Source organism: Melozone crissalis, unplaced genomic scaffold (genome assembly GCF_028551555.1).
Source record: "Melozone crissalis strain CALT ecotype California unplaced genomic scaffold, PUWL_Pcris_2 ptg000074l_1, whole genome shotgun sequence".
Lineage (NCBI taxonomy): Eukaryota > Metazoa > Chordata > Aves > Passeriformes > Passerellidae > Melozone > Melozone crissalis.
In genome coordinates, this window is record NW_026535851.1 from 171,030 (window position 1) to 189,299 (window position 18,270).

An 18,270-nucleotide genomic window follows, 5' to 3' on the forward strand; every position below is an offset into this window, starting at 1 on the left:
TCAAGAGTAGATAGCAACAAAAGTAGAAAGAGCTATTCCAAAAACCATAAACTAGTCTGCCTTATATTCCCTTAAGCAGGGCCCTTCTGAGACTCCATCTGAATTTCTAAAGCGTTTAAAAGATACTATGCGTCGTCATATATCATTAGATCCAGAGTCTGAGATAGAGACAAATCAACTAGTTAATTCATTTTTAGAGCAGTCTGCTAAAGATATCAGGCGTAAACTTCAGAAAATTCAGAGACCAAATAAGAAGAATCTTGAAGCCTTGTTAGAACAAGCCTAGAGAGTATTTAGTAACCGAGAAGAAAGATATAAACAAAGAATGAAAAAGTTAGTGGCAGTGGTACAAGAAGAAAAGCAGATGAAATACAACCAGGGACCGCCGAGACAAAGACCACCTCGGCTGGACAAGAACCAGTGTGCAATCTGCAAAAGAATTAGTCACTAGAAAAGCCAATGCCCAGAACGAAGAAAGAGTGACCAACAGATAGCTGCACACGTACAAAACAACTGAAGAAGACCGAGAGATTCTGCCCCAGCAGATCCACTAGTTATAACAATGAAGCTAAGAGGAGAAAAGAGTAGAATTTTTAGTTGACACAAGAGCTACATATTCAGTCTTAAATAAAGCTTTAGTACCTGTAGAAAATGATTATGTTGTAGTGCAGGGGGCAACTAGCCAGTCTGAAAGAGCATATTTTTGTAAACCTTTGAAGTATAAAGTGAGAAAACAATGGAGTATTCATAAATTCTTGTACATGCCTAATTCACCAAGGGACTTTTAGAGAGAGATTTATTAGAACAATTACAAGCAACCATTGCATTCAAAAATAGAGAAATTACTCTAGAAGTGAATGATCAAAAGTACATAGAAGTATTAAGTTTAACTCTGACAGCTATTAGCATTAAAGAAGAAATTAATGAAGAAATACTAAGTCAAGTATTTCCCAAATTGTAGGCCTCTGATGTGCCAGAGAGGGCGAAAAATGCCTCCCCCATAGTAATCAAACTCAAGAAGAGAGCGCAACCAGTGAGAATCAAACAGTACCCCCTAAAGAAAGAAGATAAAAAAAGAATCAGCCCAATAATAAAAAATTTTCTGCAGTTAAGATTACTGAAAAAATGCCAATCTGATTTCAATACTCCCATTTTACCTGTTCAGAAATCTAATAAGTCATACCAAATAGTACAAGATTTGAGAGCTGTCAATAAAATAACAGAAGATCTGTATCCAGTAGTAACCAATCCATACACTTTATTAACTTGCCTAACACCTGAGCTAACCTAGTTTACTATTTTAGTTTTAAAAGATGCCTTCTTTTGCCTCTCCATCCATGAAGCCAGCCAAAAAATCTTTGCATTCGAATAAGAAAGCCCTAAAAGTGAACGCAAAACCCAGCTCACATAGACCAAACTACCCCAAAGCTAGAAAAATTCCCCTACTTTGTTCAGAGAACAACTTGCAAAAGATCTAGAGTCCTGAGAAGCTCCACAGAAAAGAAAGAGGCTTTTGCAGTATGTAAATGACCTTCTACTAGCCACTCAGACGAGAAAAGCATGTGTAGCCTAGACAGTAAGCCTTTTGAATTTCCTAAGACTCCAAAGATACAGAGTATCAAAGAAAAAGGCACAAGTAGTGAAACAAAAAGTTATCTACCTGAAGTACGAAGCGAGTGCTGAGCAACAGACTTTAGAGCAAAGAAGCCATATGCCAAACCCCAAAACCCCAGACAATAAAAGAGCTCCGAACCTTCTTAAGCATAGCAAGACGGTGCCAGCTGTGAGTTTATAATTATAGACTGCTCGTCAGACCCCTCTATACTCTGATTGCTGATAGAAACAGAGATCTCCAGTAGACAAAAGAAGCAACACGAGCCTTTCACCAGCTAAAAGATGCTCTCATGTCAGCTCCAGCTTTGAGACTTCCAGATGTGAGTAAACCATTCTTCCTATTTTCCCATGAGAAACAGAGAATTGCCCTGAGAATACTAGCTCAAAACTTAAGTCCATACCAGAAAGCAGTTGCTTACCTCTCTAAGCAGCTAGATGCAACAGCCAAAAGATGGCCAAGTTGCCTCAAAGCTGTAGCAGCAGTTGTGCTAAACATTCAAGAAGCATGCAAGTTTACCCTGAGACAAAAATTGACTGTGCTAGTGTCCCACACAGTATCTGCAGTACTAGAAGTAAAGAGTGGCCACTAGCTTTCACCACAGAAATTTCTGAAATACCAAGCCATCATAGTAGAGCAAGATGATGTAGAGATCGTAGTAACTAATATTGTCAACCCAGCTTCCTTTCTCAGTAGAAATCAAAGAGAAGCAGTACACCATGATTGCCTAGAGACCATTGAAGCTACCTACTCCAGCCGCCCAAACTTAAAAGATACCCCTCTAGATGATGCAGAGACCTAGTTCACTGATGAGAGCAGCTATGTTGCCAATAAGAAGCAACATGCTGAGTATGCAGTGACCACCTGCAGAGAAGTAATCGAGTCTAGACCCTTACCAACAGGTACCTCCGCGCAGAAAGCTAAAATAATTGCCCTGACCCGTGCCTTAGAAAAGGCAAAAGAGAAGAGAATAAACATCTACACAGACTCGAAGTATGCATTCAGAGTTGTACATGCACATAGAGCCATCTAAAAAGAGAAAAGACTGCTTACCTCACAGAGAAAGAACATCAAACATGCACAAGAGATAATCCAGCTGCTAGAAGCAGTTCAGCTGCCTGAAAAAGTAGCAATTATGCACATTAAGGCACACCAAAAAGTGAGCTCAGAATTAGAAGAAAGAAATAAGCTAGCAGATAGAGAAGCAAAAGAAGCAGCAAAAAGTGAAGTAGCTACTGAAAGAGTCCTTATTCCAGATAGACAAATCTCCCTTGAAAGTAAGCCAGAATACAACAAGAGAGATAAGAAATTAATTGAAGATCAAAAAGAGATGTATAACCAAGAAGAGTGAGCTACCATTGAAAAGAAACCAGTAATCCCTTCCCATCTATTGTAGTCACTAGTAAAAGAAGAACACCAGAAAACACACTAGAGAATAAATGCCCTATACACATACCTAATTGAAAGAATTGTTGCTAAGAATTTATATGCCACTATTACTCAAGTGACCCAACAGTGTGATCTTTGCCTCCAGACTAACCCCAAAAATACCCCCAGACCGAAACTCAGTCAGATTGAGAGAGGCCATGGGCCTAGACAGCAGTAGCAAATTGACTTTTCAGAACTCCCAAGGAAAGGGGGGTATCGATATTTGCTAGTATTGACAGATACATTTTCAAAGTAGCCAGAAGCGTTTCCCACCAGAACCGTCAAAGCTAGAGAAGTGACCAGAGTATTATTACAAGAAATAATACCACGCTTCAGAGTTCCAGCCACAATATCCTCAGATAGAAGATCACATTTCATTTCCAAAGTAGTGCAACAGATTAGTAGCCACCTAAGCATAGACTGAGAACTTCACACCCCATACCGCCCCCAATCAAGCAGCCAAGTAGAGAAAATGAATCATTTGATTAAACAGCAAATCATAAGACTGAAGCAAGAAGCTAATCTACCCCAGCCCCAAGCTCTTCCACTAGCACTATTGTGAATTCGAACGAAACCTCGAGCTAAAGAAAAGTTGAGCCCTTTTGAAATACTCTATAGAAGACCATATAGAATACAAAAAAGAGTGTCCACCCATATTAGAGAAGTAACACTAGCCACCTACATGGTGGCCTTAAACAAACAGCTCAAAAAAATTGAGAAACATGTAGCTAGAACTCAGAGCCAAGAATTAGATGAGCCAGTACATAACATACAACCTAGAGATTATGTATATGTTGTCTCTTACAGAAAAGACCTTAGAACCACAGTAAAAGAGACCGTTCCAAGTGCTTCTCACCACCTTCACTGCAATCAAAATCAAAGAGCAGAACACCTAAATTCATCACTCTCGAGTGAAGAAAGCCCAAAAACCCCTTGAAGAGTGACGCCAAGAAACAATGAACTGATACTAAAACTTACTCAAGCAAAATGAGTATATTGCAATCAAAAGTAGCTCATATTTTAGTTTGTAAAATTGTTTTGTGTGTAATCATAACTGAAGTTTTAAAACTTGAGAGTACCTTTATTCAGAGCAATGATGAATAGCCTTAGTCCCAGGCGTTTAATCAGTATACTAAATCAATGAGAAAACCTTCTGGGATAAAAGATTTAAACCTATCCACTGTAGTAATTCATAGAGATAAAGTATATGAAGAGTAGAAATAGCAAGAACAGAAACTATAGACACTTCAAAAGATTAGAAAAGAAAAAATCAAAGTAAAGTGCCAGATAATAAATGAGACAGCTTATGAGAGACCAAATGAAATTAGTGTCTCAACCTCTTCTAGTGTACATGAACACCAAGAAATCTGTGATAGCCTAAATGAATCAAACTGCTAGTGTAATTTCACCTTAATACAGCCTGTAGAAATAACTTGCCTTTAGACACAAAAAAATATCAAGCTTTCATTTAAATTCAAAATAGACACTACACCTTTTACCACAGCAAGACCCTATACAGCCCACACCAAGACTCAAATAATTCAGACTCAACCCAAACTTGAACCTGAAGTGTATAGAATAGGCCCCTATGTAGTAAAAAATGCAAGTGAGCAACAACTATTATTCAATCCAAAAGAGTCTCTCAAACGTGTGAAGTTGATAATGCAAATTAACATCTCAAAAATCCAACCAGCCTGCTCCTCCTTCCTAAAAACTTCCTTTGAAGGCTAGACAACATAGTTACAAAAACAAGCATACCTCAAGAGCAGAACAAGAAAAAATCTAACTAACATATTAGAGACAAGATTAAGAGTTTTAAATAGAATTGATTCAGAAATACTAATAAATAAACTGGCCACTGCAGCAGGTAGCCTAACAAAATTGAAGCAAGCCTTACAGTCATCTCTATTAGCATTAAGAACTAGCCAGTGGCAGATTTCAAAAGTACTGTCAAAGTAAGAAACAGCCAGAGACCAAGACCACAAGCTAGTAGTAGAAGCACTTAGTACAGTTCAAGATAATGTGTCTTTAGCTTTCAGTTTTATACAAGCACAGTTATGGATGCAGGCAACAGCAGCTCTGATCTACGAGAAAGGGGTGAAGGTAATTTTCCAGCTGAAATTCAGAAAATTGTCTGGGATAATGTGATTGATTTTGAAAAGAAGTTTCAATCTTAGTAGACTATAGTGAATTTCACCTATGATCCTGTTTCTAATGTAGCAACTGCCTTTGTGCTTACCATACGTAATGCCACTGTTTATGTTATCCATCCCATCATTGCCCTAAGATTAAACCATGAAAAAACAATACTCTATCCTTCAGAACATAGAGTGTGAGCACGAAAGATGAATAAAAAGTAGCAGACAATAAACTTAGAATCCTGCATCACTAGAGAACAAATGAGATTCATTTGTGAAAGCAATACTATTAATGCTCAAGATGTGTGTTTAGACACTGAACAGAGTATTTGTCACTTTGAAATTCATCCAGTCACTGACCAGAAAACTGTGCTCGTATATACTAAAAAAAAGTGTGTGTCTGAAGACTGCCTATGCTGTAGTAAAAATTGATAGCAATGATGTTATTCTGTCTAGTAGAAATCATTCTAACTTCTGTATTTATAATTTTGTTAAGATTATCGAGTGTGATTTTTCGTACTTGGCCCCAGTGACATCCCACCAGCTGATTAAAACTAATTACACGATGTACCACAGACTACCACCTACCCCTATTAAAATGAACCTTACATTAGTAAAACAATTAATTAAGCACCAAGACCTATTAGAAATCCTGAAAAAAATCCAAGAAAGTAGAAAGAAAACCATAATTGCTGTCCAACACGATACAAAAGAAATAACCAAAGTTCTACAAAAAATAAAACAAAATATAAATCATCACTAGTGAGATGTGATCTTTAAGTAGTCACCAACTGCAAATAAAATCTTTAATAAGTTGTGCCACCCCATTATAGTTTTACTAATATTAGTTGAAATAAGTTTAAAATTATCTATTACATTATTAATTTAAAACTGTAGAATGCTACAACGAATAGCTGTACTAACCTCTTTGTCAAATGTACATAGTAAAGCATTAAAAAACACTTATTGTCGTAAAAGTTTTCCTTAAGTAAAAGAATTTACTTATTTCCTAAGAAAAGAGAAAATGAAACAAAGTAAAAATCCATTCTAAATTGTGTCTAAAAAAAGTGAAAAATCTGTGAAGCCAAAGCTGAAAAAAAGCCGCATTCCAGAGACAACAAAGAAACAGAAAAAGAAAAACAGAAATAACCACAAAGTCAATTTGCCCCAAACCTAAAAATTCCTTTGATAAAGAAAAACTAGTGCTAAATGTCACGCAAAATAAATATGTATGAACTTATTGTAAAACTGTATACATATGCATTTAAAAAAAGATAAAAGAAAACCCAAAGTCTTCAGAAGTACACATGCCTTTTTAAAAAACTTGCGTCCGGCGCGCGTCGTAATAAAAGCATACTGAGCTTTACAACTTTTACAAAGTTGTGAAGTTTCTTCTTTTCTCCACAAAACACAAGCCCCATCCAACCTGACCTTGAATACTTTCAGGGATGGGACACCCACAGCTTCTCTGGGCAACCTGTTCCAGTGTTCCAGCACTCCCACAGTAAAAAAGGCCTTCCTTTCATCTAATATGTGTAGGAAATCATCAATCTAGGCATAGAAACTTGGAGTGCAAATTTGAAATTCTTTTGATTTGAAGCACATTTTAGATGAATACTGACTTACAGATGACTAAAAGATGTTGATGGGCATTTGAGCTGACAAGTTTTGAAAAAGTGCACGGAATTTAAAATTTAAACCAGTAAAATTAAAAACTTCTTGCCATTTTCTTTTTCCTCTCCTATTCAAAATTGCATATGTCAGATATCAGTGCTTCATGCAAACCTCTCAGATGCTCTCGGAGAAAAAGGTTTTCTTTCAGACAAAGTTGCGGTTGACGTAGAACACTAGTAGTAGTGAAAGTTTTTCTGGGCATCGGGGCAACACCTTCTCCTTGGATTTGTGTGCAGAATGCATTTTTTCCAAACTGGAAAATTGATCCCAGCTCTGTTCTATTCATCATTCTTACTGCATCAGGCCTGAAGATTCTGTGAAAAGAAGCCTGTGGACCTTGAAGATAGCTGATGTGAAAGAGATGAGAGGTGATGGAGAAGCTGAGGGAGAGAATAAAGAGCATATGGCCCAGTATGGACACGAGAAAGTATTTCTTCATTGCCACTGATTGCCAGTGCAGGAGAGTGACCTGATGCAGTGACGCCATGTGCAGGAGTGGAGAGAACAGAGAAAGATGAGGGAGGTGTGCTGATGCTCTCTGTCTTCAGGGAAGAAGATCTCTGTTCTCAAGACCCTCAGCCCCAGGGGAGGTGAAAATGGCAGGGGACTGTTGTCCCAAAATGAGAAATTGTTGTTTTTTGGTACTTGGCAAAGCATCCTTAAAATTAAACCCTATAAGCAGTTTTGGTCCATGAACGGTGGTGAGAGCACTGTACATGGAAGGAAGGAAGATGTCACAATGGCAGATTTTGTGCGGGCAGTGCCATATGTGACATGGAAACATAAGAGGTTTCAACTGTGTTTCCTGTGGAAGACTATGGCACAAGAGAGACTCCTCTCTCCCTTGATGAACTGAGAATTGATTATCTGAGAGGTGGTAACTTGACTGAGAATCCAAGGTTTTGTCTCACTGTGTTTTGGTGGAAATTGGGTGGGGGGAGGAGAAATGTTTTGGAAGGTTTTAATTCTGAATTTTGTGTGTTCCTTTTATTCTAGTGTAGGTTAATAAAGTTTTTATTTCTAAGCTTGAGCCTGCTCTGCTCTGTTTCTGGTCACATCTCTCAGCAGCCATTTGAGAAAAATATTTTTTCATGGGTGCACTGGCACTGTGCCAACACCAACCCATGAAAAATTCCTTATGGAACTTATGGTTCTTCCCATTGTTTGTTCCATCTCTCAGTATTCAATTTTATTTATCAGCAGACCTACAGTTTGTAAAGACAAATCTCTCATTTCATTTATCAATCAGTGGAATCCTTCCCATTGTTTCTTTTATCTCTCAGTATCTAGCTTTATTTACCAGCAGACCCACAGTTTGTTTGTAAAGACAAGTCCCTCACTCCTTTCACTGTCATGGGCAAAACAGGCTCAACTTAGAGATATGAATTAAGTTTATTAGTAACAAAATCAGTGCAGGATAATGAGAAGTAAACGAAACCCTTAAAAACACCTTCCCCCCTACCCCTCCCTCCTTCCAGCTCTACCTCCTTCCACCAACTGTGCAGGAAGACAGGGAATGGGGTTTATGGTCAGTGTATCACCCATGATTTTTTCCCCTGCTCAGGGAGAGGAGTTGTTCTCCCATGGGGTCCCTCCCATGGGAGACAGTTCTCTGGGAACTTCTCCAATGTGAGTCCATCTCACAGGCAACAAGTCTTCTTCAAACTGGTGCAACATGTGTGTCTTGGTTTTGCGTGGCCTGATTTTTGGTAGTGGGTAGGCCACAGAGGTGGCTTCTGTGAGAAGCTGCTCGAAGCTTCCACCATGTCCAGCAGAGCCAATCCCTGATTTCTCTGATGATGGACATGCTGCTGGCCAAGCTTGGGCCAATTAGAGATGTTGGTAACACCTCTGTGATAACATATTTCAGAAGAAAATCAAAACCAAGTGGGGCACAGGTTTTTTCCAGCCAGAGAACAGGAGAAGGTGAGAACATGTGAAGGAAAACAACATGGTGACACCAAGGTCAGTGGAGAAGGAGGGGGAGGAGGTGCTCCAGGCCCTGGAGCCAAGATTCCTCTTCAGGCCATGGTGAAGACCATGGTTAAGCAAGCTATCCCCCTGCAGTCCATGGGTCCACAGGGGATGCAGAGATCCACCCGCAGCCCCTGGGGGAGGTCCCCACGCTGGAGTGGCCAGATGCCTGGAGGAGACTGTGATCCAGTGGGAGACCTGGTATGTGTCTGAAGGAGATTTAACCTTGGAGTAAGAATAATCTATGGTGTAAGTTGTATGTTGCAGGAGGTAAAGTAGCAGGAGTGTCAGGAACTGACGAAGAAGGAATTTTGCGGACAAGGAGAATGCGATGATGAGCTGGGACAGTGTCGGTAGCCAAACATCAAGTGTACTACTTCTCCTGTCCTGACTCCTCATCCTGCTGTAATGGAGACCTGGAGGGATGTGAAAGGACTGGCTATAGTAGTTAATGAAAAAAAAGTATGTTTGGTATAGAGATGGTTTAAGATGTAGTTTAACCTGTATGTGTGGGTAAGAAAGGAGTCCAGTAATGGAAAAGTTGGAAGATATATAGATTATATGGGATCTGAGTATGACGCAAATGGTATGGAAAAAGGGGTGGAGATTGAATTGGGTCTGACTGAGGTAAAGTTCACAGCCCTCACAGTGCTGTGCTTTGCATTAGTAGCTGGACAGGTTGATAACAGACCAGTGTTTTGGCTACTGCCAAGCAGTGCTGTCCCTCTGACATTTCTTCCCCCATCAAAGGGGATGGGATTGGGCAAGATCCTGTGAGGGGACACAACCAGGCCAGCTGACCCAAATTAGCCAAAGGGATATTCCATACCATATGACATTAGCTCAGATATATAAAGCTAAGGGAGAGAGGAGGAAGGGAGGGCATTTGTGATTCTTCAATGTTTGCCTTCTGGAGGAACCATTAGGCATGCTGAAGCCCTGCTTTCTGGGAAGTGTCCAAACATCACTGCTGATGGGAAGTAGAGATTTACTTTTTTTCCCCTTAGCTTATGTGTGTGCAGACTCTTGCTTATTTACTTCCTTTCACTGTAATAAAACTGCCTTATCTCACCCACTGGTTGTTCTCCATCTTATTATTCTCTCCCCTGTTCTATTGGGAAAAGGAGTGATAGAGTGGCTTAGTAGGCACCTGGCACCCAGCCAAGGTCAACCCACTACAATGGGTCACTCTTCCACTGGGTGCAGTCCTTCAAGGACAGGCTGCTCCAGCAGGGGCCCCTCTCTCCACAGGTCTCCCACAGGGTCACAGCTTCCTCTCAGACATCCACCTGCTCTGGTGTGGGTCTTTTCCACAGGCCGCAAGTGGATCTCTGCATCGCCATTGATTTTCATGGGCTGCAGGGAGACAGCTTGCTTCACCATAGTCTTCACCATAGGCCACAGAGGAATCCCAGCTTCAGTGCCTGGACTTGGGGTTCAGTGCAGTGTAAATAGGATTCCACAGGATCCCACATATCCACCGTAAGTTTTATCTTCCTCTCTGATGCTTGCTGCTGTTTGGGGTACCAGCTGTACTGTGGTGCTGAGGAGACTGTCCCATGCACTTAGGACAAATTGATCATTCCTGCCCAGTGGTCCCACCCTGGACCTGGACTGTTTCTAACCTGAGATCACTGTACCATGTCCAACCATGGTCCATTCTCCTGTGCAAAGTCCACAGCTGAGCCTCAGCTGTGCCAAACAATGGAGTGCAAAGGACTTGGGGATGGCCCTGGCCAGCCTCCTGCCTCTACACAGGGTTGGGGCTGTTCCCAGTGTCTGAGGGCAGCTGGGCAGCATCTGCCTGCACTTGTTGCCTACAGAGCCCCAGCCAGCAGAAGGAAGATGTAAAGCCCAGGGTGGAGCTTTCTTGTTCAGATGCGTTGAGTTTGTATTGCTGTGTTTTGGGATTTTTGAAATTATACACATATATAGAGAGCTCATTGGATAAACTCCATAAGGTTTTTCCCTGCCTGTTTTGTGGTTCCTGGAGTGGTGCACTGTGTGTGTGCACGTGTGCGTGTGTACGTACATACATACCACAAGCATGGGTGTAAAAGTAGAGCCAAACATGAGCAGAGCTGTGATCTTTCAAGTGTTTGTATTCAACCTTCAGGATTTTACTAGGAAGATAAATGCATGTATATATTTTTCTACAGGAACAATTAATTCAGGAGGCATTTCTGGGTGTTAAGATGGAACTGGGAGGTGCATGAGGCAATCTGGCTTTGTTTTTAAATGCAGTATTTTTTTTTTAACCCTTGTATTTGCATTGGGAGAACTTTTATAGTTCTTACCTTTCTTGGCCCACTCTGCCTTGTGCCTTTTTCCTGGGAAGGCTCCTACAAAGTGGGAGGCACATTTGACTGACCTTTGTATTCTTCCACTACAGTACCACAGAGAAAACCTCTGGAATAATCTGCCAGGAATCCTTTTTTTTAAGGAGGAATCACTGACTTGAAACAGGGGGTCCTTTTGGACAGGGGAGGAAGGGCAAGCATCAGGTGTCACTCAGGGGCTAGGTGTACAGTTGTACATTGCATTGTACAGGGCAGGGAGGCTGGCTGCTGCCACAGCTCTGGCACAGGGTGAGGAGGCTTCATTAGGCACTGTTTAATTTATCACCTGGTTTGAAAGGCAAGGGTATGCTACTGGTTCACTCCACTGGTCCTGGTGGAGTTTGACATAGAGAAACCTGGAGGGAAAAGACAAGTCAGTGCACAGATACAAGCTGCTTTGTTTTTCTCAGTTTTAATGAGACACGAATGTTTTATAGTAAGGTTTTTTAAAATATTTTAAAGGTCAGTATTGAGAGAAAAAATAAAGTAAAAAGTATACCTCCTTGGGCTGAGTTGTGATGGGAGATGCTGGGGCTGTGTTTGTCCTAGCCTGGGTACAGACAGCAGGGCTAGGGAAGGGGCTTGTCTCTCACTGGTACCAGGGCAACCCCATGGGGGTCCTGCATCCCCTTGGGGCTCCCAGCATGTGGCTGTCAAAGGCGGGAGTGGGGGCCAGCTGAGGAGAATCTATGAATGGTGGAGTGGTGGATCTGGGACAGTGAAGAGGGCTCTTTGCTGGCAGAGTGCCTGAGGGGGCTGGAGAGATGCTGGTGCTCAGCTCTTGAAAAAGAAAAGGTGGCCCTGGGGCTGGGTAAGAGGCAGCAGCACATGTACCCAGGGACATTTCCCACTGAAATCAGGAAAAATGCTTGCTCATAAGGCACCAAGCAAGAGCAGCCATAAAGGCAGATGGTTTGAACAAAATCCCATGGGCATTGCGCTTGGGAGGGGCCTGGGCAGAGGCTGCCAAACCCCAAATGGGGGACATGGCTCACTGCCCTCTGCTGGCAGGAGCATCCTGCTAAGCCCAGAGACTTGGGGTGCTGCAGAACCCCAATCTCTTGGGTCAGGGACCAACCTCTAATGCCAATGGCTTGGCTGGGGCAAGGGGATGCAATGCTTCATTCTGTATACACTATGGCTGGGCTACACATTGTGGATGCTGACAGTCTGGTCAGAGACAAAGTCAGATAAACTTTCCCAGGCATTACTCTGGGGAAGCCTTCTCAAGCTCCCCCAGAGTAATGCCTGGGAAAGTTTATCTGACTTTCTTTCTGACCAGACTGTCAGCATCCACAACACATGGCCCTTTGTGGAGCCTGGCTGTAAGGCTGGGGACAGGGGATGGACACGGGACACACAAGGACATGGGGATGTAGCTGTGGGGCCACATGGGGAACCCCAGGGGGCACAAGAAGATGGCGACCACTGTAGTGAAGAAAGGCCCTCCCTCAGCTGCTCACCTCACTAATCTTGCTCCATTCAGGACAAGCTCCAGCTGACAGCACCTTCCTCCTGTCAGCACCTTTGGGGCTGCTCAGTCTCCCCAGCAAGATCCTGGGCAGGGGAGGTGTATGCTGTGGAAAGGCTCTTGCCCATGCAGCTTCCAGCGGTCTCTGCTGCAGGGGTGGCCCCCGGAAAAGAGCACAGACTGGGGCTGCTGGTGGTGGAGATGCATGGGGGTGAGGGAGACCCTAGCCAAGCTCCCTGATAGATGCAAGTGTTGATTTGGGGAACACCTTCAGGCCCCCAGCAGTTTTACAGAGCTCCAGTGCAGGGCGGATGCTCTCAGTGCCACTGTGGGTGCTGTCCCCATGAGGAACCATGGAAGCATGTCCCAGAGGTGGCAGGGAAAAAAGATGAGGATTTCAAGCCCTTGTGATGGATTTAATTAGCATTTGCAATTATGAGAGGTAGCAGGAAAGGCTTTGGGGAGCTGGGACACATACATCCTACTGTCCTATACACTGCTTGTCCCAGCCTCCACAGCAGAGATGCCAGGGTAGATCTGCTGGGGGCTTGCTGAATGGTCACATCCCCAAACTGGCAGGAAGAAATTCACCCAATACTAGAGCTGAGGAAGGTTTTTGGAAGAGTCCTAGAGAGCTCCCAACAGGGGTGGAGAACCTTCCCAGGTGGCTGGTTCCTTCCCTAGCTGGAGTTGCCTCTCTTGGGCTTGCACTGATGAACAGGTAGGACACAATGAAAGCAAAGCCAGTACCTGCATCCACCCTGCTTGGAGGAGCACCGAGCAGCAGAGAAAAGTACAGGCAGGGAAGCAGCCCTGGAGTAAAGGTTTTCAGGTGCCAGTTATCCCCAGAAAGGGAAGTGTCAGCCTGAGAGGGACAGGCCATCCTTAACCCTGCTGCCACAGACAATGGCCAACATTTTCTCTGTAAAGCAGAACAGAGGTGGCATAAGGACAGGGCAAGAATGGTGCTGGCAGGGAGACAGCTCTTAAACAGGACAGAGGACCTGAGAAGGGGCTACCCCCACTTCCCAGGGGCTTACAGGTTCTACCATAGCAGGTGTTCTTTTTCCCAATTGCTATGCACTAGTCCCCTTCTCACAGATAGTCCCATCCTTCTACCATTTTGAGACAAGACTCTTGCATGTCTCCCCTCTCCCCTTAAATCTAGCCAGGTTGCTGAAGTTCTCCTAGGTCTGCCAAGCTCTTGGGCTGAAACTCCCATTGCTCAGGCCCCACATAACTCCTGCCACAGGGGAGGTTGCCCTCTTCAGTGTGGCTCAGCCCCAAAAGCCTAGGGCACCCTTCTACCACACAATCAACATTTAAACTTTGCAGAAATCCTCAGTTTCTGCACTCTCTCCAAGTCAATAGCACATGACCACTCTGCAAGTCTTATGGCCATTGTCTCACACAGGCTATCCCCTTCAGTTCACAGCTGGGTCATATCCAGCATGCCACACTGCTCCTATGTGCATGATGAGACCAGACCCAGGGCTTCTCTCATATAAAACACTGAAGTACAGCAGTACAGTTCAGAGAAGGGAAAATAAACCAAGGAGCAAGGCAGCAACCTGTAACCAGAAAGGAAGCATAAGAATTATGATCAAAACCCAACTACAGAGTATGAGGCAAAAAAAGGGGCAAGCTGGCAGCAGAGAGACATGCCTGTCATCAGAACTCCAAAAGTACTGCAGGGGAAGGGGAAAAATCTCTCCACAAAGCCTGATGAACAGTGCTGCAGCATCCCCTTTTTTAATAATAGGATCATGCTGCACCACAAACTTCAGAGACAGCCCAAGAGCCCCCTTGTACCAACCTTCAGGCAGGGCAGATAGAACCAGGATTACTGAAATCCTTTGCTGCAGAGGAGCCAAAACAGCAGGAGACCAAACAGCTCAGGGCCAGCATCAGAGAAGCAAGAGATACCTGCTACCAGGCTCTCTTAGTTGGTGCTTCCTGCCAAATTGAAGCAGGGAAGAGACAGACTGCCAAACCAATTTCTTCTGTTAACTTGGGCTAAGAGACATAATGAAAAACAACCACGAACACACCAGGGAAGCATGCATACAGATAGGCTCCACCAGACTGAGGAGTGTTCAGATAGCACGAGACCTGGAGTTTACAGGGACAACACAAACTACACTGTACCAGGCACACACAAAGGAGTGTTGTGGGACTTTTATTATTTTTTATCATTTTTGTGGGATTTTTTTTAATACAGGCTAGCATTGTATTCTTTACTAAAGCTGCTGATTCTGCCACATAAACTAGCACAGAAATTTCTCAGAAATTATGTCAGTTCCCCTCCTTGTTAATTCACTGTCTGCCTCTCAACCTAACACCACTCTGGATTTGTGTTTGCAGAAAATATTCCCTGTACAAAGTGGTGTGCAGCTACACTGTTCTGACTGAAGAATGAAGAAGCTAAGAGTCCACTGAACACTGGATTTTTTTTGCTGTACAATGTGGCCTGATATGGAGCTGGTCCACCAAGCTGAGCATTAACCATAGAGATCGTCGTCATTGTCTTCGCTGTACACGTTGCCCCCGCTGCCACCTCCTGTACCTTGGCTCGGACCGGTACTGCCCTGGTTGCCTGATGGGAACCTGCATGCAGCAGTGCAGGACAGGAAAGAAGAGATGCTGTTAAAAAGCCTCCTTGCAGCGCAGTGCCATACCCTCCCTCTGTGCCAAACCCCAGTGACAAGTAGGACAGGCAGGAGGAATGGGATGAAATCTTACAGCAGATCATGCAAAAGGCTTATATGACTTCTAGGTATCACTTGTCCTGGGTAACCCAAAATGTTATTGTAGTCCATATCCATCTGTGCTCAAAGATTGTTACTGTCTCCTTAAGACCCTGTGGCCAGAAATGAAACTGTGGGGCTGGGAGATTCTTGGGCTTTTTGAGGTTGGGGCATGAAGGCAGAGCTCTCTCTTGCCTCTACTAGCAACAGTAGCAACACAAGAAGCTGCATTTTGCAATCAAAAACTGCTACAGAGCGAATTTTGCCAGGTGAGGTTGGGCTACCATTCTTAGGTGCTCAGAAGTCCATTTTTTTTCTCCCCCATCAATCAGAACAGGGACCCGAGACAGCAGCACCAACACCAGTGGCTTGGAGGCTGCAGTGCCGACACTGGCTGGATCCAGCTGGCCAAGGAAGAGGCAGAGAGAGAGAGAGAGAGAGAGAGAGAGGAAACTTGCTGAGCCACCATGAGAGCCTATGTCAGCTCCCTGGCAGCATTGACTCTTTTTGGACAGAAGTAGTTTTCCCAGGTTTTACTTTTTGTTTGCCCCTGCTCCGGTTGTTCGTTTTGGGGGGGGGAGCTTTGGAACTGTGGATGCTTGTTTGTCACATTGATTCCTTTGTTCTCTCTCTCAAATGCATAGCCCAGAAAGAGGACTCTCTGCCATTTTGTCATTGTTCCACAGGACAATTAGGGGGATCTCCTTTGCATTTATGGGTGGAGATTAAACTGTTTTCTCTTTGTTTCCCCACACATAGTCGTCTGTGGAGGGCACCATCTTCAGAGGGTTTACTCTGCCATTTTGAGTTTCTCTTCCTGGGGACTCTGCGAGATTTAGCAACTTTGTAACTAGTGATTATCACTGTTATTTTTTTGTTTTGTTTTTTTAGTAAACTTTTATTTTTTCACTTATATCTACTCATGTTTGTCTCTCCTTATTGGTAGAAAGGGATAATTTAAAGCTATAAGGGGAGGTAGCTCATTTTAGAGTGTTCCCCTTAAATTGCCTTAACCAAGACACTTGTGTTAAAGGAAAAAGGGTTGTTGGATTTCAGGAGTACTGATAGCAGCTAAAACCAACCAGCAGCACAGCCTACATCTGCCACACACTCAGCTTTCTGCTGTACATGCTAGGGAAAATGCAGTGTAAGAGGGAATTTTTTACCCACAATCCAGCAGAAAGCTGCCTCAGTGCTCTGTTCTGGGGCTAACTGAGCCACACTGCCCTTCTCATGTTTACCTGAAGCTGCCAAAGCCACGGCTCTGCTGCAGGGTCTGTGCAAACATCTCATATTTCCTGATGTCATTGTCACTGACAGAGCGGCGAGCAAAGCGCATGGCTTCCTCAAAGTGATCCCTGCGTATCTCAGGGACTGGGTCGTCCTCCTCCACCTCCTGCAGCAGGACAGAGGAACCAGGTGAGCTGCATGCCCAAGCTCTGTAGTCCAACAGCCACACACAGCCTCCCACTAGATCAGGAGGCTCCAACACCCACCAAAGCTGGAACTGGAGAGAGACACTGTGACAGACTAAGTCAGGGCTGCATCAGGAGCTGGCTTTCTGAGCAATGCTGACAGTGAGGTACCCCAGGAGGGCCTCATGCTCCCATTCCATGCTCTCTGCTGAGACCCCACTCATCCCCAACTGAGGATTATGAAGAGGAATGCATTCTGCCTCACGCACAGGCAAAGGTGGGCTGCCTGTGTCATAAGTGGGGAAAGCTCGGTGTACCACTCACCATGGCAGAAGGGTTGGTCTGCCTCTCACGCTCTCGCCTGATCTCACTCTCGATGGATTCGCGGATGGCCAGTTTGCAGGCACGCTGGCAAATTTCTGTCAGGTCAGCCCCCGAAAAGCCATTGGTCATCTTAGCTAAGAAATCCAGGTCAACGTCCTAGTGGAAAAAAACCCAAACAAACAAAACCAACAATTAAAAAAAAAAAAAAACCCAAAAAAACTCCAAAAACCTAACAAAAGAACAACCCCTAAGAGAAGCCTGTCCTTTATACCTTACATCCTCAGGTGACAAAATGTCTTTAGATCTCATGGCATAAAGGTGCTGCCTCCACTTTGGTCAATTTTGAAAAGATGAGCTGTTAAGGTTCTTGGTTTTGGGAAAAGTTAACCACATATAAAGGCAGGCCATACTCCCCACACACCCAGTAAGATCCTGGGAAGCAGCTGTAAATCACAGAATGGTCTGGGTTGGAAGAGACCTCAAAGATCATCTAGTACCAACCCTCCTGCCATGGGTGGGGACACCTTCCACTAGACCAGGCTGCTTAGAGCCCTATCCAGTCTGACCTTGAACACTTCAGGGATGGGGCATCCACAACTTCTCTGGGCAACCTGTGCCAGGGCCTTACCACCCTCACAGTAAAAAATTTCTTCCCAGTATCCCATCTAACCCTGTCCTCTTTCAGTTTGAAGCCATTCACCCTTGTCCCATCACTACACACCCTGACAAAGAATCCCTCCCTATCTTTCCTGTAAGCCTCCTGTAGGTATTGTAAGGCTGCTATGAAGTCTCCCCAGATCCTTCTCTTCTCCAGGCTGAACAGCCTTAAGTCTCTCAGTCTGTTTTCATAGCAGAGGAGCTTCAGCCCCCTGAGTATTTTTGTGGCCTCCTCTGGACCCGCTCCAACAGTTCCATGTCCTTCCTATGCTGGGGGGCCCAGAGCTGGACACAGTACTCCAGGTGGGGTATCACAAGAGTGGAGTAAAGGGGAAAAATGCCTCTGCATTGGTTACCCTCAAGAAGAGGCAGCTTGTCTTGTGGATTTAGGATATTATTTACTTTGGTCTCAGCATAAGGAGTCAAATGAAACACTGTCAGACTAGAAATAGGAATGATACACAGGCAGACCAAGACAACCAATCTTCTGC

At 44.0% G+C, this 18,270-nt stretch overlaps 1 protein-coding gene across 1 annotated transcript in view; it reads right to left on the minus strand.

Annotated features, from left to right (window-relative positions):
- Positions 1 to 15,137: 15,137 nt before the first annotated feature.
- LOC128946100 (transitional endoplasmic reticulum ATPase-like) overlaps positions 15,138 to 18,270 on the minus strand; it is a 45,780-nt gene continuing 42,647 nt past the window's right edge. The window contains exons 15-17 of the mRNA XM_054290004.1: positions 17,123 to 17,278; positions 16,625 to 16,779; positions 15,138 to 15,243 (exon numbers count right to left, since the gene is read on the minus strand). Coding sequence (XP_054145979.1) covers positions 15,138 to 15,243; positions 16,625 to 16,779; positions 17,123 to 17,278 — 417 coding nt within the window. The remainder of the gene's footprint in view (positions 15,244 to 16,624; positions 16,780 to 17,122; positions 17,279 to 18,270) is intronic.